We start from the raw sequence: 27860 nt of genomic DNA on the forward strand, positions 1-27860 counted from the left end.
CAGCTACGTTTAAAAGTTGAACAGTTCTTTCATATTTCTGAAAAATAGCAAAATGATTAATAAATTCTAGCAATATTAAAAAGCTTCTGGTCAAATAAGTTGTGAGTGTCAAAGCCTTGTAAAACTGGATTGATGAATTAATTATACAGTACTATAGCCTTTCTCTGTTTAAGTAGTAGAGTTTTCCAAATTTTAAATGCCATTTTTTGAGCGGTAGAGAAAAACAAAAAAACCCGAACAAAACACCAGATGCAAACCAAGAAAAACTCCCAACAGTACTAACTGATGTAACTGTTGCCTGCAGTTGTCCTGTTTAACTTCTCTCTCCATAAGTTCATGCTTGACATCCTCCTGTGAGAAGCACAATTCTGGAAGCTCAAGCCATCCCACATAGTGCTTTGGCTCAGATCTGAGTGCATAAAATACTTGGCAGTGATCATCACTTAGTATACAAAGCTGTGGTTTGTGTTTGTGTTCAGTGATATACCTTGGAGCCAGTTGGGTTTCTTGGGATTGTTTTCTGTACCCACTTTATGCACTCTTGTTTGTTTTCACAGACAAATGCAGGAAATGAACCAGACATGGAAGATGAGCAAGTTTGCTGTGAAGCTCTGGAGGTGATGACCCTGTGCTTTGCTTTGATTCCAACGGCACTGGATGCACTCAGCAAAGAGAAGGCGTGGCAGACATTTATCATTGATTTACTATTGCACTGTCACAGCAAGTAAGTTTTGGTCACATCTATTATTTTACAATTCAAAATGAATATAAAGCCTAAGCGCAGAGCAGTGGCTTCAGCCCATTTGAAATTGTGATATGAACACCCCAATAGGGTGTTTTCAGAAACCATCCAGGTGGAAAGTTGTTAATATGTTATTAAACTTGGCTGACAGTGTTTTGATCTGTTACTAAAGAGTTAATGCTATTTTTTTATGATACTGTTGTTTCATTAATATTCAAAGTTTTCTTTGAGAAGTGAGAGAGCTCTGAAATTAGTAGTGTCTTAAGTTTTTTCAGTATGTTTTAAAAGGAGTCAGATTATGGTGCTCTCAGATAAATGGGGTCAGAATTTGAGCAGAATCTATGTTTTGGAGTTTTTGACTTCTAGATAAACAGGTTGAAAGGTCTTATGTTTAGGAATATTTGCCTTAATGAAAGAATCAAGTATCATCAGAGCATCTCTTTACAGTTAACTCTTTGCAAACATTGGTGAAACTGGAGGCTTACCAGAAATACCACAAGCTTTATTAGTTTGCAGCCTGTGTGTGGTGTAGGGTGTTGAATTTTCAGTTTCACTGAAGCTTGCATGTATCACTCATCGTATGGAAAAATAGTCAACACTGTCAGTACAGGAAGCTACCACTTCTCTCATATGCCTATAAAACTTGTGACAAACATGATAATCTCACTTAGAATGGTGCAACTGTTTATTGTTACATGATAAAATAACGTAAGCATGAGTGGAAACAGAAGACTGCTTTGTAAATTAAGATGGTGAAGTTGAACTAAGCTGCTGAAAAGTTCCTCTTCTGAATTAATGTGGAAACAAATCAGTGTTTGCAGTGCAGAGAAAGTTTAGCAAATACCAAACAGAACTCTGAATATCCTTCCACAGCTATTGTTCTCTAATCTCCTATGCTCCATCTGAGAACAATGTGAGCAAAAATATGCATGTGAGAATAATTTTGATGCACCATAAAAGACAAAGAAAGAAGATGACCAGTTCAGATCTCACAAATAGGATTTTCTAGAAAAGATCAGATGGATTGCCTTTTAGAGTTTGACTGGGACTTCTGTTTTCTCAGAGCATATCTGTGCTACCTAAACTGAGAAACAGAATGAAAAATGTTTAATACTGAATGCTAGAATAGTTTTTCTCCTACAAGGTAATTGATTTTGTAGAGGTGTCCTCTGAATGCAAGACTGGCTTAGTTAAGAGGAGATAGGCGAACAGTTAGTTCTAAATAATCCTGGAACCCAGAAGTATTCTGCTGATCTCTGCAAAGTGTTTGGTGGTCACATGTATGTGGCCTAAACACATTAAAATTCTTTGTGCTGGTGTAAAGCAATGGCACTTAGACCCACTGAAGAGACTTTCTTCTATTAACTGAACAGAAACCTGTGTCCTGGAGCTCTCAGTAGAGCAGGATTCAGGTTGCCAGCCTAAAGGGAGGTGCTTGACTTCCAGCTCTTCCTCCTGCTGAGTGTGAGTTCATTGTACAGCTCATGTCCCGTGTGCCAGCTCTGTGCTGTCATCATGTGTCTAAAACAGCATGAGATGCCTGTGCTCAGGCAGCTGCATCCCTCTCATGATTCCTTAAGAGCTCTTAGATGGTTGCAGCTTCACAGAAATGTAATACTTGTGTTCAAAGACTTAATACTCAGAAACATAACAGTGTGAGGCATGTCACATTGGTCACATTTCTCACTGTAGGAAAATATCACCTTTGTCTATTTCATTCTGCCTTCAAGTGCACAGAGCTGAGGAGTGTCTATGTGATGTATCCAAAGTACTTGAAGGATTGTATCTTAAAATAACTTTCTGTGAGATTTTCTACAAAAACATCGTCTCAGCAATCAGACGCCATAAAATGTCAATTATTGTAAAGAACAAAACAGACCAGCCCCACCCCACAGTCTGCTGCAACTCAAGAGCAGAGTAGGAGAACTTGCAAAGATCAGGGAAGGGTGACAAGGGAGATCAAAGCTCTGCAATGACTTCCATCTGAGGAGCAGCTGAATAGCTGGGGGCACTTCATACTGGAGGAGAGATGAATGCTGGGAGGAGAATACTACAGAGACCCTTAAAATCAGGAGTAGCAAAGGGAGAACAAATGGAGAGCTGTGTTTCTTTGTAATAAGACCTTCTTGAGCATAACATTTAAACAGTGCAAACCTTCAGTTTGGAAGTGATTTGAGGGGTTCTTTCATGAACTTGTCCAGTGAGGGCCATGCGATACTGCTCTTGGTAGTGTTCTTGAACCACAGATTGTTAGAAGCTGAGAGAACATTCTGGAGAAGTGTCAGAGAACATTCTGGAGAAATGTCACTGCATGATTGCTTCTTCTTGTGCACTTTGCTTTGTGCATGGTAGCAGAGATGGGTGCTCAGCCACATGCATCTTTGCTCTCACCTCAAGGTCATCCTAATGTGGCTTTGAAATCATAGTCACACATGAAAAAGCTCTGAAAGGAATAGGATTCTTTGGTGTGCTTTTCACCCTGACTCCATGGGCACAAATCAGAGAGCCACACGAAACAGACATTGCAAAACTCAGTTTTTCATAATTTGAGATACTTTCATTAAATCATTCATTCAGATTCATTTGTAGTCTCTTCCCACACAAAAAGAGTTGTTCCTAACAGTTTTGACAAGACATACTGCTCAGACAATTAATCCTACAACATCAAAGAAAAGGATTTGCCCTATTTTTTTTTTCTTACTGAAGCTTAGCCATTCCCCTGCATTGCTCTAGTGATTAGATTAGGTTCTAAGGTGGAAAATTTATTCTAATTATAGCCACTTGAATTTTCAGGAGGGTCATCATCTCTCACATCTTACTAATGATAAATTTTGATCACTTCAAAAATTCTCAGCAAACTGCTGCAGTGACACATAAAAGCAGTTTTACTGGAATAATTCTGGTTTGCCTTACCAGGTACAACTGGTGCTTGATTAGGAAAAAAAATTACTTAGGATTGCAAATCGTTGTGTTATGCAATATTTGCTGTCAGTTGCAAAGGTGTGGTGGTTAGGTGTTCATAAGTTTCTTTTTCTTGTACCTTTGAATATTTGATTTGTGGAACAGGTTTTGTAATATAATTCATGCATCTGAAATTTCACTGCAAGGAGAAATAAAATGATGGGTAGGGAATAATTAAACTATTCCTGGCATTAAGCAGATAAACACAAATTTAATTAATGTCCTGTTTGGAATGGAGATCGAATTTAATGTTTCTATTAAACTATTTCCAGAACTGTTCGTCAGATGGCACAGGAGCAATTCTTTTTAATGGCTACCAGGTGTTGCATGGGACAGAGACCTCTCCTTTTCTTCATTACCCTGCTGTTTACTGTTCTAGGGGTAAGTTTTCAGAGATAAAGTATTCAGTATGAAAGTGCGTGTAAAAAGTAATAGGATAAAATACCTGCAAGAAAAGACAAATTGGTATTAATAACAGTCACTACAATATAGATTGCTTCTGACCTACAGATTGCTTCTGACAAGCAACAGAGATGATTTCCATTTGAGATAGATCAGGGGAAAAGGGACTCTTGCATTTTCTGATAAGAACATGAACAATAGGCTTTGATGTCTGCATTTGATCTCTGGTGATTGTTAACCTTTAAATAAAAATCATTAGCAGGTTAGAGAGATACCTACAGTTAGTGCCTTCTCCTACTGGTCCTGTCAGGGCTTTTCAGCTCGCCATGCTCATGGGCTGTCTTGAACATTTGATCAAAAATTTTAATTTGGTTTTCTTTCTCCCACTGAGGTATAGAAATTAGAAGTCATATAGAAGTCATCCATTAGCAGCTAAATACTTCTGAAAGGTTAAAAATTACCTTACACTTGGTTTCTTTTTTGTTTACTGTGAGATTTAGGGGAAATATGTTGGTGTTGCACTGTAAGTAGAAGCTTGCATGAATTCTTTGCTTTTGATTTGCACAGAGCACTGCAAGAGAGAGAGCTAAGCATTCTGGAGACTACTTCACCCTTTTAAGACATCTTCTTAACTATGCTTACAACAGTAATATTAATGTACCCAATGCTGAAGTTCTTCTCAATAATGAAATTGACTGGCTTAAGAGAATCAGGGTAAGTTTCAGGATCTAATTAACTGATAATTATCAGTTTATTCCTGAAAATTATGTTTTTGTTGCAAAACTGTAAACTTTCTTGTAAACTGCAGTTCTGAGCTTAATGTTTGCTGTGTGGAGTATCCTAACTTTCTCTTAAATGGCAGGATGAAGTAAAAAGAACAGGAGAAACAGGTGTCGAAGAAACGATCTTAGAGGGTCACCTTGGAGTAACAAAAGAGTTGTTAGCATTCCAGACACCTGAGAAGAAATACCATATTGGTTGTGAAAAAGGAGGTGCTAATCTCATTAAAGTAAGTTGGAGTTTTTTGACCTCTGGAGGGGGTTTATTTGTTTTTGTGAGGTTTTAGGGTTTTTGGGTTTTTTTGGGTGGTGGATTTTTGGCGTTTTTTGTTGTTTATTTCTATCTATAAGTAAGTAAAAAGAAGCTTCACATCTTGTGGGCTGTATCCATAAAATGATTTTGATTGGAGATCAATGTTCTTGATAAAAATAATTTTTAAAATTGCGTGTTTCATTCATAAAGTGTTTTTAACATTCTCATTCTTGCTGTATTCCAGTACTTGACAAACATCACACAACAATAGTGAGCTAGATACAGGATAGTACTGTAGGGGACTGCTTTCCTTCATTACCTCTGTAATGACTTCCTTGCACATACTCTTAATTAGTGCTATTAATGCTTAGGGCAGGTTTGAACAAATGTATCACATCTGAGCATCTCTTTAATCAGACGTGTTTTCTTTGTACCTCTGATATTATAGAGCAGGAGTGTTGGTTTTTCAGCACTAATTTGATAAAGAGCTTTGTAGATAATACTGGTTTTGCAAAAGAAATTTTTTACCAATGAATAACAGTACAGATTTAACTTACACTGGGGAGGTGGGTTTGCAGGGAGCCACTTTAGAGTGGAGTTCTTCTGTTCTAAATGTAAAAGCTCATTGTGCTATTGGTCTCAATTTTTACTCTTCTTTTTTTTTTAAATACCCCTCTGGTTCTCTAGACATTCATTTATGTAGTAACCCTTACTCCCTTATAAAATAATTTCCAGGGTAACAGGTGATTTATTGTCTTTTTTTTTTTCCAGGAGTTGATAGATGATTTCATCTTTCCAGCATCCAATGTTTATCTACAATACATGAGAAATGGAGAATTGCCTGCTGAGCAGGCCATACCAGTCTGTAGTTCACCAGCTACTATTAATGCTGGCTTTGAGCTCCTTGTTGCACTTGCAGTTGGATGTGTGCGAAATCTCAAACAGATAGTAGACACATTGACTGAAATGTATTACATAGGTACAGCAATCACTAGTATGTAATACTTTTTAATTCTCTATTTTCTACTCTTTAATGTATATATCATGTATAGGTTTTGTCTGTATTATCCACTGAACCAAATGCTGAGTTTTTTTGTTGATGGTTTGTGGCTGCTTTTAATGTTGCAAAATCAGTTTGCCAGTGTAGTCTTAGTTTTTCTTTATGCAGTAAATATACTGACTTGCATTCCACGGTTACATCCAAATTCCAGCCCCAGTCACAGCCTGACCCTTCCTGTCCCAATCTCTTAAGTACTTCCCTCTGTCCACACCAGCTCCCAGGAACCTATTCTGTCTGTATCTTCTACTTCTGTCTCACCATAACAGGCTCTTGCTAACTAATCCCAGAGCCTCAACAGGTATCTTCAGTTTAGTTTTAGAGCCAGTTTCTTGGTTGCTCATATGATTTGTCATCATTGTCCACACACAGACACAGTTCCTCTGTCCTGCTTCTCTTTTTAGTTCTGAATTCATTCTCTCCTTTTTCAGGCTCATTTTTGACCTTGTCTCAGTACAGCTCTGCACTGAAAGAACTTTCTCCCTCTCACTGGGGAAAGGTTGTAGTGTTTGCTGTGTGTTCAAAAACTTGCAAATGTTAGTGTTTCAAAAGCCAATAGTCAAATGAAACTTGGGCTGATTTTCACAACAATGGCAAAAGGCTTGTTTTTGGCACAGATTATTGTTGTCATAAAAAAAGCATTTCTTAAAAGTGATCAAGCAGGAGGATATTTTCTCCAGCTCTAAAGGGAAACTGAAACCATTCTGCTGTAATATTAACAAAGGGAAAGGGGGAAAAAAATCAAAAACCACCAAACAAAATCCAAACACCATCAAACCAAGGAAACCCAGGCTCATATGATGAGAAAGGCTGGGAGAGTTGGCGTTATTCAACCTGGAGATGGGAAGCTTACAGGGGTACCTTATTGTGACCTTCATTACTTAAAAATGGCCAATAAGAAAGATGGAGAAAAAGATTTGTACCAGGCCTTGTAGTTACAGGACAAGAGGCAGTGATTTTAAACTTGAGAATAGAATTAGATTGGACACAAGGGAAAAATTCTTCACTGTGAGAATGCTGATACACTGGAACAGGTTGCCCAGTTGTGGATGCCTCATCCCAGAAGTGTTCCAGGCAAGGTTGGATGGGGCCCTGAGCAATCTGGTCTAGTGGAAGATACCCTGGCCCATGGCAGGGAGTTGGACGAGATGATCTTTTAAAGGTCCTTCCAACCTAAACCATTGAGTGATTTAACAGATGTTTAAATTCATAGAGTTGAGCCAAAACCATAAGCAACTAAAAATAGTATCCAGAAGTGGAAATTGTCCACTCCCTCTCAGATTGTCAGAGCTACTTGCTTGTATGGTGCTATCAGTGAGTCACTCTTCCTGTTCAGTTCCATCTCAGATGAATTAATTAAAAGGGCAGCTTTATGGTGTTCCCCTCTGCCTCATCCTTCTTCCTTCACCCTTTTCTGTTGGGAAGTACTGTACTTCTTACCACCTCACAATTAGGGGGATTTCATGGCATTCGCTTCCATTGAGGTGTTTGATAAGCACAACAGAACACCAGATCTCTGTGGTATGTCAGAAGAGAGAACACGTGTGAACTGTGCATAGTCTGGGATTCATATACCAAATCTGCTTGTAAATAAATATGCATGCTCTCTTATATCAGAATTTCTTGTGTTAAACTACAGACAGAACAACAGGTTACCTTAGGTGATAGTAAATGTTCTTGAAGAGATCTGAGGGACCTGAAAGAGAAGACTCAGGAGGAAAAAATATATATCAAGTTATATAGATAGCACTTGCTAAAACGGTTTCCCATCCTGGCAAGAAGAAGCGAGGCTTAAGTGAAATTCTATACTTTTTTTAAGGATTGTAAATTTTTTAGAGTGGTATAATTTTTGGAAGGTATAAATTGGTTATATTCCATATTCATTCAGCTGAATTTTTCAGCTAAGAAACTTGCTGGTATTGAGGAAAGATTTCTGTTTCATGTATAAATTGGCTAAATTTTTGCCTGACCACCTCTTTAGTTATGCAGTAGAAGAAAATGTTACAATAAGATTACAGATAGAACTGTCCTTCATAGAAATTGTGTTAATTTTAGCAAAAGCAAATTTTCTTATGGAACATTGTTTTTTATTAAATTGCAGTATGATACAAACTAAGAATAATTTTATGCAACTGCTCTTTGTACTGCATTGATGCCCTCTTTATTTTACAACAAAACAGTTCCCTGACCACTTTGTGCTGTTTCCTCTTAGCTTGTGAAGCGCTCACAGAATGGGAATATCTGCCACCTGTTGGGCCTCGGCCACCAAAGGGATTTGTGGGACTGAAAAATGCTGGTGCCACTTGTTACATGAATTCTGTCATTCAGCAGCTGTACATGATTCCAGCCATCAGGAATGGGATTCTTGCAATAGAAGGCACAGGCAGTGATGTAGATGATGACATGTCTGGGGATGAAAAGCAGGACAATGAGGTAAATTTAATTATATAAAATAACTTAATCTTTAAATTGTTATTACTTTTTTAAATGAAAAGGTTATAATAAATTTCAGTTGCTACTTAATCACTTTGATTTCCACTGATACCTCTGGGGAAACTGGGATAATATTTCATACTTGAATAGATTCACTGCCAGAGGGCCACCTCAGAAGATCCATGTGGCAGGGTTGGCAGAATTCCTTCTCAGACATTTCTACTGGAGAGCACTATACCTTATTCCTGCCACCACAACTTTGTTCATGCAAACAAAGACAGTATTTGGGTTTTCAGCTGAGTATGAAGCACCTTAGCTTGTCAAATTAAACAAAGGAGTAACTATTAGACAGCTACATCTGAAAGTGAATTGCACAAATTTTCTGCTTTTCAGAGCAATGTTGACCCACGAGATGATGTCTTTGGTTATCCACATCAGTATGAAGATAAACCAGCACTGAGCAAAACTGAAGATAGAAAAGAATACAATATTGGAGTTTTGAGGCATCTCCAAGTAATTTTTGGCCATTTAGCAGCTTCCAGGCTACAGTACTATGTACCAAGAGGGTTTTGGAAACAGTTCAGGTAAGTAGAAAATTGAGCATTGATGTTGGTTCACTGGATCACTGAAGTGCAACAAAAATAATCACAGTAGAATGGCAATGATGTAAAGTGTAAATTAGCAGAAGCTCTATCTGCCTTTTCACCATTCTGTAGAAGTCTGTTAATAAACGAAATAATAATAATAAACTAAAGTTTACAGCAGGGTGATTCAAATTTTAGCAGTTTTTGATAGTGAGACTTCAAATTAAGTATGAAATTATACACAAGAGCTTGTTTCTACTTACCAGAAAGTGTCATGGTCACAACAACAGATAGTGTAGTACATCAAAACCCAGCAGTTTGACTCTTTAAGGAGGAGGGGTTAGGAGCTTGAACAGTATTTTTTTCCAAAATAAATTGTTGGCAAACAAAACAAAAACTATTTGACAAAATGTGCTTTCATTTTCAGACTCTGGGGTGAACCTGTAAATCTACGTGAACAACACGATGCTTTAGAATTTTTTAATTCGTTGGTGGACAGTTTAGATGAAGCTTTAAAAGCTTTGGGCCATCCAGCAATGTTAAGTAAAGTTTTAGGAGGGTCCTTTGCTGATCAGAAGATTTGTCAAGGATGCCCGCATCGGTAAGTGTTGAAGATTTAAATATTTTTTTAATAGAAAAACAACCCATGTTTGTGTCTTTATAAAAGTAATTAGGGTCAAGAGTGGGCTTTTTGTGTTGGTTTCTTAAGCTAATAGATTTTGCTGCCTTGTTTTTTCTACAGCTGAACATTCATTTGTCTACAAGTGCCTTGTACTTAATCATTATTGTTTCTATTTCATAGATTGTATGTGAAACATTGTGTATTGATCAAGACAGGAAAAGATTATGCTTTTTCACATTTAAAGTGAAAACAATTGTAGAGACCAAATGCAATGTAGAAAGTTTTAGTACCAGGCCAACAATTGTTGCTGTCTTTGGTTTTCCATAATGTGTGTTTAGAGCTGAGCCAAGCAGAAATCTTCAGTTCCAATGAGTAAAACTGTTCATACTCACCATGGAACCTGTAATTAAGGATAGTGGTGTAGAAAGTTCATCTTTTTTTCTGAAGACTTCTGCTGTATTTGTAGTTAACTTTAAATGTGAATACTGAAATTCAGTTTTGTAGAAGGCACGTAGAAACCACCTATGCCAAATCAGACTGAAAGTCTGTAGCTCGCTGTTTTGATGATAAATGAAGGAATAGAACTTAGTATTGTAAAGTTGTAATTCCCCAGACTTTTTAATTTATCTCTCTTTTTGTGATGGATGATTGCATGCAAAATTCAGGATGGCTTAATGATGAACTTAATCTTTTTAGCATTTGGCTTTTTTTTATTATTGTGTTTATTTCTGTCACTATCAGTTAGCCTTCTTACTGTTCAGTTCATGTATGATTCTTTAACAGTACATATCTCTGTACATTGCTATTGCAAATTCTCTTTATTTTGAAAGCTGACCATTTCCTTTAACCTCCAGTTAGCAATTAAAATACTGGAAAAAATTATACAAATGGATTTTATTGTGGTAATTTTTCAACTTCAGTGACCTAATGTATGAATAAGAATAATTTGTAAGGTGAGCATCATAGGTTTCATGGGTTACAATGAGTGACTGGAAGTGAGTTGAAATACTGCAAGGTAAAATGATAGCACTGATTTCACCTTACATGCAATGGGAAATTAAATGGCAGATCCAGACAGCAACAGGAGTTACCATTCATTCCTGATATTATGTATTATCCTGAAGTATTTCTGTGTTTTTTGAACTCTACTGGATTTGCATAATGTTACTTATTAATAAAAATATAGTTTAGGGAGAAGAGAACTGATAGTAACTAAACTGTGGATTCGTGTATGGCAAATTAGCAGCCTTTCTATATTTTTTGTAAGCTATTTATTGGATGAATGAATATTGCTGTTGGTTGAAGTGTTTCTAAATATTTATTTATTCAGCCTTTGAATGCTTGATTGCATATCAGGGAAACAAGCCCTTCAGGGTTACACTGGAATAGATGTGGCTTTTTAAATTTATTCATCACTTCTTTATCTTTAAAAACAAAAAGTTGTTTCCAGGATGTATCAACTGGTTGTCTCTCAAGCACTCGTGGTTCATTGCTAAAGATTTGTTTGTAGATTATATTCAGAACACAGTGTCAAAGCCAGTCATAAACATTCAAAGAGGTTTTATGAAGATGGTGATTCGAGGTTTTTCAGATGGAAAATAAAACGGCTTTTTGGTTTTTGTTTGTTTGTTTGTTTTTGTTTTGTTTTTCTGAATTGGCATCTGTTTTGAATTACTGTGTTTAGGTGTGATGCAGTATTTGTGTTTATCACTCTAATTCCTGACCATAAAAATAAGGTGTACAGATACTATAATGTACTTGTAGGAAAGCTGCAGTTAAAAATAGTTTAGTTCTTTCACTGCTTACACACTGTAGCACATGATAGACGTAAAAAGTAGAACATATTCCTACCTTTCTTATACATTTATCTGTTAATTGCTAGGTACGAGTGTGAGGAATCCTTCACAACTCTGAATGTAGATATAAGGAATCACCAAAACCTTCTTGATTCTTTGGAGCAGTACGTTAAAGGAGATTTATTGGAAGGTGCAAATGCATATCATTGTGAAAAATGCAACAAAAAGGTAATATTCCTTATATATTAAATTGGTGTACAGCTGTGATGTTACAGCTGTACTAAATTCAGTCTTAGTTCATGTTTGGGGATAAAAGTCATCCTTTCATTACTCAGTTTGGTATTTGGTGAGAGTATGGAAATATGAGAGCTGGTAACTGTTCGTGTCCTTTCTTAGGTGGATACAGTGAAACGCTTGTTGATTAAGAAGTTGCCTCCAGTTCTTGCAATCCAGTTGAAACGATTTGATTATGACTGGGAAAGGGAATGTGCAATCAAATTCAATGATTATTTTGAATTTCCACGAGAACTGGACATGGAGCCTTACACAGTGGCAGGTGTAGCAAAATTGGAAGGGGATGATGTGAATCCTGAAAATCAGATAATACAGAATGAGCAGTCAGAAAATGAACACTCTGGGAGCACAAAATACAGACTTGTGGGTGTACTTGTGCACAGTGGCCAGGCCAGCGGTGGACATTACTACTCCTACATTATCCAGAGGAATGGTGGAGATGGTGAGAAGAACCGGTGGTACAAATTTGATGATGGAGATGTGACAGAGTGTAAAATGGATGACGACGAAGAGATGAAAAATCAGTGTTTTGGGGGCGAGTACATGGGCGAAGTGTTTGATCACATGATGAAGCGAATGTCCTACAGGCGCCAGAAGAGGTGGTGGAATGCTTACATTCTTTTTTACGAACGCATGGACACGATAGACAAGGACAATGAACTAATAAAATATATTTCAGAAATCGCTATCACCACTAAACCCCACCAGATTAAAATGCCCTCAGCCATCGAGCGAAGCGTGCGCAAGCAGAACGTGCAGTTCATGCACAATCGGATGCAGTACAGCCTGGAATATTTCCAGTTCATAAAGAAGTTGCTTACTTGTAATAGTGTCTACCTAAACCCTCCTCCAGGTTAGTATGGTAGTGTGATAATTATGGATTCATTTCTTGCAAGAAGAGTTTTGGTTTGTGTGGCCAAGGATTTATCTAGCCACTGAAAATTTGGTGTGTCCTGCTTTGAATACTCTTGTCCTTCTGCAGTTAAATACCTCTTGTTGAGTTGTTCATCTGTGATAACTCAGTTGCTGTACTAAATCAAGTTAAAATACTGAAGTTTGAGGGCTCTTTTGTTGAAAACAGTTCTCAGAAGTGAGATGCTGAATTTGTAAAAGATATATGTTAGCGTACAGGTACCTGTATTAAAGCTTACATTTTCACGTTACACGTTATAGAAGCTAAAGGCTATTTTGATCAAGTTTCTCCTAAAATTGGAACATCATATCAGCAAAACAGTAATCTGAAATCAGTTAAATTATTAAAAATTGCTTTTACTTTGTCTACATGTGAGTATTCTGATTTTTCTTTAGGACAAGATCATCTGTTGCCTGAAGCAGAAGAAATAACTATGATTAGTATTCAGCTTGCTGCTAGATTTCTCTTCACCACAGGATTTCATACAAAGAAAATAGTCCGTGGCCCTGCTAGTGATTGGTATTTTGTCTTTTAAAAACAATTACAGTTTTGGAAGTTTGATGTCTGTTAAAAGATTCCATTTAGTTAGTTACATGGTGAAGGTGAAAAGGGGCAAAAATTTTAATAGAAAATACTGGGAAGAATTTGAGCCTTAAAATATCCTGCTGATCTGAATAGCTTCAAATTTCATTTTCAGACACAGCTTAACTGTATTTTTGTCTGTCTTTTAAAAAGAATAAAAGAATGGACATTGTCACTAGCACAGAACCAACAGGTTATGTTTTCTCACAAATTCAGAATGGTTTTTACATTGTTTTAGTAGTTTTAAACAAAGCTCTTTACAAACCACTGTTGCAGCTTATATTTGAATTCTGTTCGTGAAACACGTGTAATAATCTTTGAGACACTGTTGGCAGAGTACTTTATGTACACTGCTACAGAGCCTGTAATTCAAGTCCACACTGACAAACAGTCCCATCTTACTCGTTTTAGTCCTTCTGCTGGTGAGAGGAGTGTGGGTTACTGCTGGTCAAATTGGAGAGAAAATCTGGTATTCATGGCCAGTAGTTTACCAGCTACTAGTAAGTAGCTGTGTAATACTGGCAAATTTAGGGTAGCTTAAGTTACTCCTTCTAAATTAAAAGATCAAGAAGAGTTCAGATATTCTTGCTGAAAGGACAGAGTAATGCAAGGCCCTCTTTGAAACAGATATTTTAGTCTTTGGGTATTGGTTTTTCATTTTGTGGGGTTTTTTAAGATCTCTAAATGAGACTATAAATTCTTGTTATGTTACTTTTTTAGTTGTGTGTTGTTTACACAGCTTACGAAATCCACCTGTGTTCTCTGCTGCTCACCCTTTTCCCCATTTCCAGTACAGAGACAATGGTGGCTGCCAAAACAGGACCTGCTTTGAGGAGTAATTAGGGGGTATAATGCTATCTTAATTCTTATGGGTGATAGAAGTAAAATGCTACAGTTAAGTGTTAGGTTTTTAATTGAAGGATATCTTCCATATCATTTTGTGAACAAAAATGTTTGGGAATCACCTTTAATACATATTTTCTTCAAACTCTGCAAAAGAACATGTCTGCCAAAATTCCCTAATGTTTGCATTTGGTCATAACTGTGCTATCTCCTGTTTCAGGTATGATGCCCTGTGCATCCTGCTCCGTCACAGCAAGAATGTTCGCTTTTGGTTTGCACACAATGTCCTTTTTAACGTTTCAAACCGCTTCTCTGAGTATCTCCTGGAATGCCCCAGTGCAGAAGTGAGGGGTGCATTTGCAAAACTTATAGTATTTATTGCACATTTTTCATTGCAAGACGGACCATGTCAATCACCTTTTGCCTCTCCTGGACCTTCCAGTCAGGTATTTAATTTTCTAATGAAAAGCCTTTGAAACTTATTCTTGCTTCTTCATGATAAGCATTTAATATAAAGTAAAACTCTGGAGCAGATGCATCAGTGTTGGCTGTACAGCCCATTTTGCACCACAAAACAGAATGTAACTCAACCAGTTAAGAGAACTGCTGTCACAGGTCTCAGTTTCCCCTCATTTGTAAATCTCTGTGAAAGCTCAGTGAGAGCTTTGAGCTGGGAGTGTGAAATCTTAAAAAAAAAAAAAGTCGTTATTTTAGTGAAGTAATGTCTCAGGAAGTAAACATTTGATTTTATTTATAACTGTAAGCAAACAAACTCCAACAAACAAATACACTAACCTGAAAACCTGCAGGAGTTCCCTAAGTTTTAATTGCATGTATCTTGCAACAGTGCAATTGTCAAAAATAGTAACTTAGTGTAGGAGTAGACAGTGAATTGTCTGATTTTGCACGCACACAACAAAAAAAAGCTTACGCCTTATTGTGATACTTGTGATAACAGTGTTAAAAAGATCAACTTTTTTGAGCCTTTGCTTTGTCATGTTTTAATGTCTCGTTTTGCTTACATAGTCCTATTTACCTTCTCAGAATGTTTTCACTACTGTGTCCAGCCAAAGAATTTGTTAAGAATTAAGTTGAAGCTCCATAGACTTAGGAAGTGTTTTGTATTGTGAGGTATTTGAGATATACCTGTAGAGGTGATTTGGTTGTCTCAGTCTAAAAAGTTAATAGTGGAATTGTATGTGTGTTTCTTGAGTATTTAGGCTATTGGAAAAAAGGACCTGCTTTGAAAAAAGCCCAGTTTTTCCAATCTGCTATTGGAAAAAAAGCCCAGTTAAAAGTTTCTGTAGCTATAATTTCTTGGACTTAGATGGTATTGAGTGATGGGAGTCTTACTGCCTGTCTGTGTCTTTTTGTCTGCGTGAGACACTCAAGACTGACCAACTGCTGGTACTTTGGAGCTTGTATAAATCCCATTTATTTTAACCAGTTCTGTTCTCTGTCATAGTAAAAAGTAGAAACTAAATAAAAATATGATAGATTCAGCCACTAACAGTAGAACTTGTTTCTTTCTGCAGGCTTATGATAACTTAAGTTTAAGTGATCACTTACTGAGGGCGGTACTGAATCTTCTAAGAAGGGAGGTATCCGAACACGGGCGCCACTTGCAGCAGTATTTCAATCTGTTTGTGATGTATGCCAATCTAGGTAAGCAAATTGCTATTACTGGCAACACTGTAATAAACTGGGACCTTATTGATGATCCACTTACAGAGATAACAGCAGGAGGATCCAGTTTTCCATCCTTAGGCAGATTGTTATTGTTCTGTGTCATATAAATGCTCCCTAGGATCTGTGTTCCTCCTCTTTGGAGTTTGGGGCTTCATCCCCAAACATCCCCCATTCCCTATCATCCATGGAAGATAAACATGAGAAGCTTGGAGCTGTAAAACAGTGTCCTGCTGAGAGAGGGTGGGGGTGAAACTTTATAAAATACTTGACTGTTGCTGTTTATCAGCTCATGCAGGAAGTAGACAATTTTAAAGGAATTTAATTTCCTATCTCTAAAATTAATCTAGACGATTGTGTGAATTTAATTACACCTGTAATGTCTATTGCTTTCATATATTTTGCCTACCAAAGCATTCTCTGTCTGGCAGGCTTCTGTCATGACACCAGAGTAGAATGAGTGTCATGGCAGAGAAGAGAGATGCAATTCTTCTGCTCCAACTTCTCTTTTCTTTCTCACTAGCTTTTCATAGTCAGCGCAGTTCAGGCCTCTCAGTAGGAGAGCACTCAGAGGCCAGATAGAAAAATATAATTTTATTTGTGAGTCTGATCATTATCACAATATACCCTGCAGAGATAAAGCTGGAAATACTAATACAATAAGCAGTTGTCCTTGTCTTACTACTGTTACCTGAAGGCTTCTGTATGAGTGTAGAGTCTGTTCAGCAAAAACCACAATAACGTAATTCCTACATTCTGTGGAAAATATTAAATTGTCTGGCATTTTGAGAAATAAAATAGTAGATTGTTCACAACAAAGTGAGAGGTCAGTTCTACAGAGGATGCAACTACACAAGTATCTAGCATAATCAGAAAAAATGCCCAGAAAACCCCAGTTACACTTCTCCTTATCAGCAAAATGGAAGGTAAGGCCCAGTTGTATTTCAGAATAAGAAAGACTTGGAAATGTATGAAAAATCGTTACTTTTAAGCAAAATAAGAAACAGAATGCAAGAAGGGATGTAGTGAATTTCCTGGTGAGTACTTGTGCAGTATGTGCATGGTATTCTTGCAGTAAAACCAGGTGTAGCTTTGGATTTTTTGGTTGGTTGGGATTTTGGAGGTTTTCTTATTTATTTTGTCACTTAATTTGCAGTTATTACATCGTGTGGCACAGTAAAAAAATGTCTTAAGTTTGTGATTGATGTATCTAGGACATGACTGAAAATTAACAAAATACACTGTGGGGGTTGGTTTTCCTATCCTGGGCCTCACAATAAAAGGATTCATTTATTGTCCAAAAGACTTCTCTGAGGTTTTACTATTAACACAGATGCTACTTGTGCATTGCTTAAGTGCTAATGAGCACTGTGAAGAAATGGTAGTAATTTACAACTGTCCTTCAATGTGATCTTTCAGCTGTATATAATTTTCTTGTGCATCTTTATTGATTTGATTATTTTTCCCTCAGAAGGTATAAATGAGGGTTTAATAAAACCCAACAACTCAAAAGTTATGAGTTATGTAAACTCTTATTATTTTTCTTTTTAAAAATTCTAAAAATATTTTCAGTACCAGAAACTAGATTTTTTTTTTCCCCTCCCTACCCCATAAAGGTGTAGCAGAGAAGACACAGCTTCTGAAACTAAATGTTCCTGCAACCTTCATGCTCGTGGCTCTGGATGAAGGTCCAGGCCCTCCAATTAAGTACCAGTATGCTGAGCTGGGGAAGCTGTACACTGTGGTGTCGCAGCTGATCCGCTGCTGCAACGTCTCATCACGGATGCAGTCTTCTATCAATGGTACAGTGAATCCTAAATTTGCTTTAGATCCATTGACTAAACCAGTAAATGTCTTTTTGTGCATGTTTAGCTATTATTTATAAAGTGGATCAGCTGGAAAAAGGTGTTCCTTTTATGTTTAGCAGCTACTTTCACTTAAAGAAACAAATCTGTTCGCCATAAGCAAAACTGATTTGTTATACTAAAAAGACCAAGACGGAAATTTGTTCTGTATTTTATTCCTTATTCCTTAAAAATATAGGGGAATAATTAGTAAAGTAGGAGGCTGTTCATTACAAAATAGTAATGCTTTTAGAATATTTAAGCCCATTGTAAAGAGTTGTCCAAAGATGTTTTTATCCTGAGTAGGTGATGAAAAATAGACTACAGAAATAATCTGTACAGGAGAAATGCTACAGCAGGTTTTGAGATAACTGATAGTGCTTAGCACTGAAGAGATGTTGCATTGTTTTGGATAGCTCTTGAATATGATTTGATGCTCGTTCACACTCAAGACAACAAACAGAAGCTAGAACTTCAATTTATAAAATATAAGAATCAGTTAGAAATTGATTAACCACAGTGTAAATCATTAACATTTCCAGTAGCTGAATAGAGTGCAGTTATTTTTGAGGAATGGTGACAGGATATTGGGCCATGTGGACTTTATAGCCTGTATCTGTACACGTTCTGCTAAGCATATTTTAGAAAAACCTAATTAGAAATCTGTAGAGAAGCTATTTAATGGGAAACTCATTACAGCTTGATGTGTCAGGCTATAAAGTCAATAGGCTAGACTGTGCTATAGCGAGATTAATGAACTGAAAATTTTACTGTGCTGTAATAAGCTTCAGAATCATGTGGCAATTTTGGCTGGGTTTTTATCCAGTGCATTACTTGAAGCTTAAACTGAAAAGATACTTTACCTGTAAAAATAGTTGTATATTCAATATATTCATAATACTGTACTAAAAATATTATTTCTATGAACTTTACTTTGACTACTAATTACAATTACTGTTTGCAAAATAAAGTTATTTTTTGCTTCAGCTTATGAAACTAGGAAAGTCCTCCCTAGTCTTCTGTGCGTCTTCAAACAATAACTCAAAACACTGCTAAATTTAGAAACATCAGGAGCAAATCAACATGCTTACACTACACAAAACAAAGCTGACTAAATAAGATACATTAATTACAAAAGTATATTTATTCTCTACACTCCAGAGATTCAAATGGGACTGCTCTAACATAGATACTCCCCTGAACACTTTTGCATTGTCTTGTGAAGTAAACAGACATCGTGTCCTTAAAATATGACTTGGGCTGTGTTACACAAGCAGTGAAGTAGATAAATGCAGGAGATAAGAGGGTTTCTCTGAGGAATCTCAGTGATTTCTCCTCTTGCATGTGAACATGTCTCCAGCTGTTCTGCTTTGATTGTCACTGCATAATCATATCAGAGAGGGAGAAGTAGCTCTCTCAGGCAGCAAGTGTCAAGCTTCATAAACATAAAAATTAGTTATTTCATACTATATTTTTTCAAAGAAAGTCAGCTGTTAAGGGAGGGTTTGTGTATTTTCTCCATTTGTATTTTTTGATGAGTTAACACCAGTTTGTATTTTAGTATCTACACTGAAGGTACTTCACCACCTTTTAATCTGCAATAACTGTTTGTTCCAGGTAATCCTCCACTTGCCAACCCTTATGGTGATCCTAATTTATCTCAGCCTATAATGGCACTTCAGCAGAACGTAGCAGACATTCTGTTTGTGAGAACTAGTTATGTAAAGAAAATTATTGAAGACTGCAGTAATTCTGAAGAGACCATCAAGTTGCTTCGTTTCTGCTGTTGGGAGAATCCTCAGTTCTCTTCCACAGTCCTCAGTGAACTACTTTGGCAGGTAAAAATAAAAAGCTAGAAGAAAGATGGGAATAAAAATATGAATGATTCTGCATTTATATGTAAGAATGTTGTATTAAATACTGAAGGGGTGCTTGATAAATAAATTTCCTCAAGATGGCATCCTCTGTCAGTATTTACAGTCTTAGGTCTGTACATCTTGTTGGAGCACTGTGGGAAGTGCTTTATGAATTTAGGCAAGCAATCAACCTTTAACGAATGATGTGTTAAGGGTGGAAAGTAGACTGAGGTGGTTTTTGTGTATTTCAAGAGCATCTGCTAAAGCTTGTTTTCTATCCATAAAAGAGATTTGTAGATGACAGGTACTTTCTTCAGCATATCATGCTTGGGGCTTCAGATCAACTGTGTCAGAAGGTCATAAAGACACATTTTGTCCTTTACAGAACCTACTGTATTTAAAAACAAAACAAATCAAATGAAATTGCAACCCACAAGATTCCTGATGACACTTTATAGAAAAGAAGTATTGTATTGTATTGAATCTTGAAACACCTTTTGATTAATTATGTTCTTATATTTCACTGTGTATGCTGCCTGCCTCAAAGAATGCTTTCTTGTGTTCTCTGCATTTTCACTTTTTAGGTTGCATATTCATATACATATGAGCTTCGTCCTTATTTGGATCTGCTTCTGCAAATCCTGTTAATTGAGGACTCTTGGCAAACTCACAGGTCAGTATTTCTCTGTCCTTTTATAATTCAATATTGTTCTGTACAGATTGTTTTTCCAGTGGTTCTGTTGCTAATCCTTTCATTAGGTTTGTTTTAAATATGTATTAAATCAAAATTCACAAATAAATCAGTTTTCTGTATTTTTGTCTGAAATGTTAAGTACAATTTTTAATATTAATTACTGTAGACAAGTTTGCTCTAAATCCCAGATTTCTCAGATACAAGAGAATATGCTGTTTAGGTTAAGGTTATACTTCCCTGTGAAGTGCTCAGATTGATTCACAGAAACGTCCCCTTCAGGTGATGTGACAGCCTGGGCTTGCTGAGGAGCATATCAGATACAGGAGTGGTACAAAGACACACATGGAGTGTGAATGTGGGAGGAGAGAATATTTCACATTTAGATATTCTCTTTATGATCACGTTTCAAGAGAATTGTAACTTCGGCATATTACATATTAATCAGTTGAAAACCTAATTTTTATATGTCTACAGAATAAAGCTTTTGAAAGGTATTAAAAATTTCAATTACTGCAAATACTTTATCTGAGAACAGTTAGTTTTTCAGAAGTTTAATATAAAAGTAGGTAAGATAACACAAATGTCATCAATGTGCATCAGTGTTGCAAAATGTTACTGTTTCATAATAAGCAGTTATAGGTAATATGGGATTTACTGAATCATTTCCAACTGTATCTCATAGGACATTTCAAATACTTTCAGTGAGAGCACATTTGTTGGGTATGGGAGTGGACTCCTGTCCTTAGCTGTGGAAGCAGACTGCTCATTTAGAATGTTACCAATTGCCTGGGCTTATTTTAGGAGGAACTCAAAGGAGATGATGGTCTGGCTTAACCACACTCCAAAATATGACTGAGTTGTAGGGATTTGGTAATTTTTTTATGGGATTTGCTATGCGTATATAATGCAGTTTGCTTATATTACCTTCTTGATAAACAAATAATTCCATTAAGTAAATCCACAGAATGCTGGAGGATGGGCATACTTTAATAGATATGAAGTAAAAGAATGGATTTTTGGGGTAGAACTATAGGTGAGAAATCATGGAAGTGGCTGTTGGGGAAATGCTGTATTTGGGAATAGCAGGGTATGAAGGAGGTGGAATGTTGTGGGGTGGCTTCCCTGGAGAAGTACTTCACTCCATGTGCCATTGCAATGTCAGGAGTAGCGCTGCTCCCTGGAATAGTGTTAGGTTTCCACAGGATATTAAATGGCCAGCTCCAGTCATCCACTACTTCTTGCTGCCACCTCTGGCCTTAGCTTCAAGTACTTGTCTCTGACCTGTTCTTGGTTTTGCTGTGATAATCTAAGATTTTTAATGATTTTTATCTTCTCTTCCAATAAAAAAACCCAAAACCCAACGAACCACCACAAAACAGTGAAATTGTCCATTGGAAATTGTCTTGTAACTCCTGAAAAATGAGTCTGATCTGACCCTGGGCAGTGTGTCCCTTGGAGCTCTGGTGTGTGTCCTCTGGTACTGCAGGATCACTGCTGCTGGCCCTTGGCATCAGACCCACTCTCTTAAATTTCTCTTGATTTGACAGGTTCAAGTGCCAATTTTGGAATGGTGCGAGTGCCATTAAATGAAATTAACTGAAGTAAAGCTCATCATTGCTTTACAGATGGAGCCTGGGCTGACAGATGCCAGGGCTGTGAGGAAAGAGGGCAGTTGCTTTCCCTGCCATGAGTGTAGCTCTTTGAGACACCGGTGTGGGTTCTGTGCCCCCTCTGACTTTTTTTCAAAGCCAAAAGTATGTCAGTTCTCAGTTTTTGCATAGTTAAAAGGTAGTAATTAATTCCTCTGCCCTGTTCAAGAGCAGAAGGCACAGAAACTGGGTTTAGTTCCAGGGAATGACCAAGTCCGTTATCCCATGCACAAATATGTACTACTCATTCCCCTTCAGAGGAACTGCATGTAAAAGGGTGTATTTAAGAAGCATGATTGAGTGTAAACCATTCTGTTAAGGATTTACCTGTTCCAATTCTGTAAAGACCTACTGGGTTAACAGGGCTCATTTGTAAGTGCAGTAGATACTTCAGTAATAAAATTGAACTATTAAAGTTGATTACTGTGACTAGAATTAATCATACTTATATTTTGTATGTATCTTGTTCAGTTATATTTTTAGCATATTTGGTAATTTTAAGAGTAAGTTATATATATGACATGTCAGGTTAATTTTCTGATTTTTAAAAAAACCTCTTGACTAACACCAGAAGTCAGAACATCAACTATCCCTTTTGTAATTACATTGTATATAGACCCTTACTTGAAATGCTAAAACTCTTTAACACTTAAAGTTTTGTTGTTGTTTTTGTTTTTTTCTAGGATTCACAATGCACTTAAGGGAATCCCAGATGACAGGGATGGACTCTTTGACACCATTCAGCGCTCAAAGAATCATTACCAGAAAAGAGCTTACCAGTGTATAAAGTGCATGGTAGCTCTCTTCAGCAACTGCCCTGTAGCTTACCAGATCCTTCAGGTGATACCTTTTATTCTGTTTCTTGCTGCTTTTTTCCTATTTCCGTGTTTAAAAAAAAAAAAAAAAAAAAACCACCAAAAACAAAGCAACAAAAAAACAAGTCCCACCATTATTCAGTTTTTAACACCTCAATTAAATTACACCTTCCAGGGGCAACTCATTTGAACCTTCTGTATGAGAAGGTCAGTATAAGGGATTGAAGGCAATCTGGTTAAATTCACACTAATTTGCAGCTGTGATGGAGCTGAAAATCTGAAGACTTCATTTCAAATTTTAAGTTTTCTTTGGGAAAAAAAAGGATATTTGTGACTCCTTTAAAGAGCAGCAGATGGGTTGGTGGTCTCTGACAGCTGATTTATAGGAAAGGAAAAATACTTCTGTTTTCAAGAACAGAGGAAATAATTGTGAATGGTTCATTTTTCCATCTGCAGAGCAATGGAGATTTGAAGAGGAAATGGACCTGGGCAGTGGAATGGCTTGGAGATGAGCTGGAGCGTAGACCATACACTGGCAATCCCCAATACACCTACAATAATTGGTCTCCACCAATACAGAGCAATGAAACATCAAATGGCTACTTCCTAGAGAGATCACACAGTGCTAGAATGACTCTTGCAAAGGCTTGTGAACTCTGCCCAGAGGAGGTAAAGAATTAATTTGACTTTCAGTTAAGAAATTGAGTAAAGTGCTTCTGTAAATAATTAACCATAGCAACAGTCTCCACTCATTTAAGAGGGAACACATTTCATATGGATTTTTATTTTTCAGTTTTTATTACTGTTCCTGTAGACATCTGTCACTTAGAGAATTAACAGTATAAAATTGAAATTGTCCATTTGAAGTAGATTATGAATGGGTCTGTATTTCCAGTAATACATTGATAGAGGGAATTTTTGTTTAGTACAATACAAACTGTAGGTGACAGGGTGGGGTGGAATTTTTCTCTGAATGTCTAAAATATGACTCTAGCATGACTGAAACAATCATTTGCACATAGAATTGGTTTGGACTAAAATAACTGTAATATGTTTTTAAAAAGTAAATTAAATGGGCTGTTTCAAACTTTAGGAACCAGATGATCCTGATGCCCCAGATGAACATGAGTCTTCTCCACCTGAAGATGCCCCACTGTATCCCCATTCACCTGGTTCCCAGTATCAACAGGTAAAAGCTCTGAGTTGAACTATTAATTCAGAGTTTCAGGTTTGCTTTCTTAGCATTTATGGTGACTTAAATGATAGACATTTAGCCAGGAGCATGTTATTGTCAAATACCATGTTTGGAGGAATAAAGGCACACCTCCATTTCACCAGGGGCAGTTGCACCATCAGAGCTTCAGGTGAGAATTTTATCAGATCAGGGATTAATCATCCACAGAAAGAGCAGAGAGATTGATGTAATCACAGCCTAGTGCATACTGAATTTGATTCTGTTATATTTATTGACATTGATAATATTTTGTGAGGTGCTTTGTTGTTTTTAAATATAAAATCAAGTCTCAAGGCCTGAATTTGGATAAGTGGAAGGCTTTTGGAAAAAAAAGTGGATGGCTTTGTGGCCATGTAACTCATGCTATGAACAGTGATCTCTAAATCTTAAGTACATATAAAATCCAAATCTATTTTTATGTTAAATGACTGCTTTGTTAATACTTTGCAGTGGAAAGTCAGATCTGGAAGAAATCATAACCAGGGTCTTCTTATTGAATTGACTGAATTATTGGATCCCTCATTTAATTGCCATATTTTGTTCCTATTAATTTTGTATATTCCAAATCTGCTAATTTAATTTCCTTTCCTGCCCAAATCCATTTCCCCTCCATCTTGCTTTCCTTACTTGATGTTCTCAGCAGAGCAGTTGGTAAGTCATGCAGATTTTCCCAACTCCTTCCTGAGCTCCTGAGTTCAGACACATTCCCTAACCTCACCATTGCCCTTGTCATGTGTTCACTTTCTTGCAAGAGATAGCATTTCTCACTAACACACACCCAATCCTCATGCTCTTGGTTTCTCCACAAACTGCAAAACAGGGATAAATGAGGTGGTTTTGTTTGCCGGATCTGTCTGTGACTTTTTAAATTGGGGCAGAGCATTTGCAGAAAACTGCTGGTCTAGATTTCATTCAGTTCTGTGACATTGAGGTTTCCCCCTTAAAAATTAAAGTATGCTGCATAAACAAAGGTTTGCTCTTCCCATTGTTTTAGGAAAAAAAAGTCAGCTGGTTGAATCTGTTAATAAAATATGTGCACAGTGTAATGTGGCAGCACATAGGCAACCTCTCTTGGTCTCCTTTTTTCCTTTCTTGCTGCTTTTGCTTTGCATGTAAATGTTTGTGATTCAAAAACTGAGATTACTGTTTCAACTGATTATTTTATCTTTACAATTTGAAAGTTTGTTTCCCTTGTATGTAAATTTTCAAGGTAAGTGAAAGGTGTGAATCAGAGGAATGAAGCAGCTGAGATGTGTGTTCATATGATGTAATCACACGAGAAGTTGGTGTGCTTGAGGATATTTTCCATGGTCTGAGTGGAAAGGGAGAAAACAGGGAGTCAGGAGACAGCCCGCAGGGTTAAATCCCTTTGAAATGTGTGTGCTTTGTTGCAGAATAACCACGTGCATGGACAGCCATATACGGGCCCGGCAGCACATCATATGAACAACCCTCAGCGAACTGGCCAACGAGCACAAGAAAACTACGAAGGCAGTGAAGAAGTTTCCCCGCCTCAGACAAAAGATTAGTGAAATGCACATAATCAGTTAACTTGCTCCATCAAGACTGTGCACCCAGGCCTTACAGTCCAACTTTTCTCTGTGTCTGGCTAATATTTAAAACTAGAAAAACTATTCCTAATCAACATGGAGTGGAGAGTCTATTCACTGTCTTATCTGCAGAAAATTGCTGTCAATATATAACCCGCCTGCAGTGGAAAGTGTATAGTGTTTTGTAATAAATGGCCTGATGCTAATGTGTAAATGGCAAAGGTGTATATAGTATATTAATGTTTGACTGTTAATTCTTGAGCAAGAAACATTTTTTTTTGTCTTGATGAGACTCACAGATCTACAAAAACAAAAAAAATAATTTCTTGATATATCTGCTGCGCTCTGCAACCAGTGTTGCCTGCCTCATGGCAGTTGGATCAACTCCTTTACGAAAAAGCCTATCCATGTCAACCACAAAAATAGTTTCATGTTAATTCTTTGCCACTGGAGTCGATTTTACTATGAGCAACGTAATGGCTGGTAACCTTTTAATTATTTGGTTGATGTGGAAAATTGGTGATGTAACATTGTTTCTAGATCTTTTTTCATTGCCTTTTTCATTCTGGTATTAGGTTAATCACTTTGAAGCTATAGTTATGCTGTAACATTTAGCATGGCTTCACACCAAGTTAGTGTAGCCAATGAGGGAAAAAAAAAAAAAAAAAACAAGCGTGACTGCAGTTGTCCCAATGTGACAACTGTATTGCTCAGAACTTTTTCTTCTTACACCTAGACTATAAAATGGGGAGGGAAAATGTGACAAACAAGTGGTTTTCAGTTTCACATATGTTCCTCACATCTGATGTTTGACAGTTCTCTCTCTGGGTGGGATAAAGAACACTTAGTTTTCAGTAATAGGAATTTAAAAGATTTAAAACAAATATGCAAAAATTTGCTATGCCAGGATGCCTGGAGCATAATAGACTGTATTTGGTGTGCTTGTTTTGTTTCTTTGGTAGAGCTTATTAGATAAACTTCTAACACTTTCCTTCTACTGCATCCCAGTGAAGTGGAAGTCAACAAAATCACAGAGTACTTGTGAGTGCCACTGCACCAAGTTAACTTGCTGGTTTCTGCTCGTTCACAGTTCTACTTGAAAGCGAGAATTGTCTTAGCTCTTTATCCATTATACAGAAAATCTTAACATTAGAAGCAGGGTTTAAATATAAAAAAAACTACTGGTTAGTCAAATACAATTCTGAGGTATCTCTATTCCAGAATAAACATTTGTTTAAAGACTTAAAGAAACGCATCAGTAAATACTGTATTTAAATGAAAATTGGTAACTTGAATGTGTGTAATTTTTTTGGAACCTGTCTAAAAACCAAATACCCCTGCAAAACAGATACAGCCCACCCTATACTATTTAAATATTTTGCTGTTTTATTTTATAGAAATTATTTTGCTGAATTCACAAATAGAATTTGATTTAAGAAGAATGTTTTGTCCTGTGGTGTGTGTTGTTTTTTGGGGTTTTGTTTTTTAATGGACTGCACAGAAAGGTGAATTCTGTGCAGTGGCACTATGCTGAATTCTGGAACAACAGTCACATTGAGATTCTGTGCACAAAAAAAAAATTGGCCCTCAAGAATAAAATAATCAGGACAATTACACTGTAAAAGTTTCTTAATGTGATTTATCTTGTACTTTTTGTATGTTTTTATATATACATATATATATTTAAGAGCACAAGCTTGATGGTGTTTTTTACAAATGAGTTGATAGAAACAAAGCTGCTTATCAAATTAAAGGTCTGTAGTTTTGAAATGAACAATGGAAAATTCAGTCCAAGTGCATTCTTAGGCATTTAGTGTAAGGGAGAGACACAGAAGATTTTTGAATATGCTGTGTAGCAATGATCACTTTTATGCTTCCATGTTTTTCCTAGTGCTCAAGTTAATTCAGATTTTCTTCATAGTTTTTTAGTAATACCATTTTACCTGGATTTAGTAAATTTGGATAACGTATTCCCATTTATGTTTGGGGATGCTTGTTGGAGGTTTTAACTACAAAAATTCTACCCTGAGTTCTCAAGTTGAAATATTTATTTGGACCAGTAATTGTTAAACAGGCTATCTCAGAGGCGATTATTACGTATTTTGTACTACATAGGTAAAATATATAATGTGCTAGTTCAGCCTTGCCAAATGTGTTTGCTTTTAATAGTGCAATGATTGTAGAGACATGTCAAACCTGTGACACTTTAAGGCTGTGGCTTTCTCCAGCCATACCCAGCCCTGCCCCAGAATTGGGAATGGCTGCTGTGGC

At 36.8% G+C, this 27860-nt stretch overlaps 1 protein-coding gene across 3 annotated transcripts in view; it reads left to right on the top strand.

The window, feature by feature from the left end:
* USP9X (ubiquitin specific peptidase 9 X-linked) overlaps window positions 1-27031 on the top strand; it is a 95756-nt gene extending 68725 nt beyond the window's left edge. For 2 of the 3 annotated variants that reach the window (XM_021546153.4, XM_085560208.1), the window contains 20 exons: window positions 558-724; window positions 3976-4084; window positions 4673-4819; window positions 4968-5114; window positions 5909-6131; window positions 8407-8627; window positions 9021-9211; window positions 9639-9812; window positions 11716-11857; window positions 12026-12776; window positions 13232-13355; window positions 14482-14707; window positions 15797-15926; window positions 17564-17749; window positions 19409-19629; window positions 20232-20320; window positions 22674-22830; window positions 23262-23474; window positions 23899-23994; window positions 25434-27031. In XM_021546153.4, coding sequence (XP_021401828.1) covers window positions 558-724; window positions 3976-4084; window positions 4673-4819; window positions 4968-5114; window positions 5909-6131; window positions 8407-8627; window positions 9021-9211; window positions 9639-9812; window positions 11716-11857; window positions 12026-12776; window positions 13232-13355; window positions 14482-14707; window positions 15797-15926; window positions 17564-17749; window positions 19409-19629; window positions 20232-20320; window positions 22674-22830; window positions 23262-23474; window positions 23899-23994; window positions 25434-25568 — 3849 coding nt within the window. In that variant the 3' untranslated portion in view covers window positions 25569-27031. The remainder of the gene's footprint in view (window positions 1-557; window positions 725-3975; window positions 4085-4672; window positions 4820-4967; window positions 5115-5908; window positions 6132-8406; window positions 8628-9020; window positions 9212-9638; window positions 9813-11715; window positions 11858-12025; window positions 12777-13231; window positions 13356-14481; window positions 14708-15796; window positions 15927-17563; window positions 17750-19408; window positions 19630-20231; window positions 20321-22673; window positions 22831-23261; window positions 23475-23898; window positions 23995-25433) is intronic. The other variant, XM_021546155.4, reaches the window with a different exon arrangement.
* Window positions 27032-27860: the final 829 nt, after the last annotated feature.

Source organism: Lonchura striata, chromosome 1 (assembly GCF_050655825.1).
Source record: "Lonchura striata isolate lonStrDom1 chromosome 1, ASM5065582v1, whole genome shotgun sequence".
Classification (NCBI taxonomy): Eukaryota; Metazoa; Chordata; class Aves; order Passeriformes; family Estrildidae; genus Lonchura; species Lonchura striata.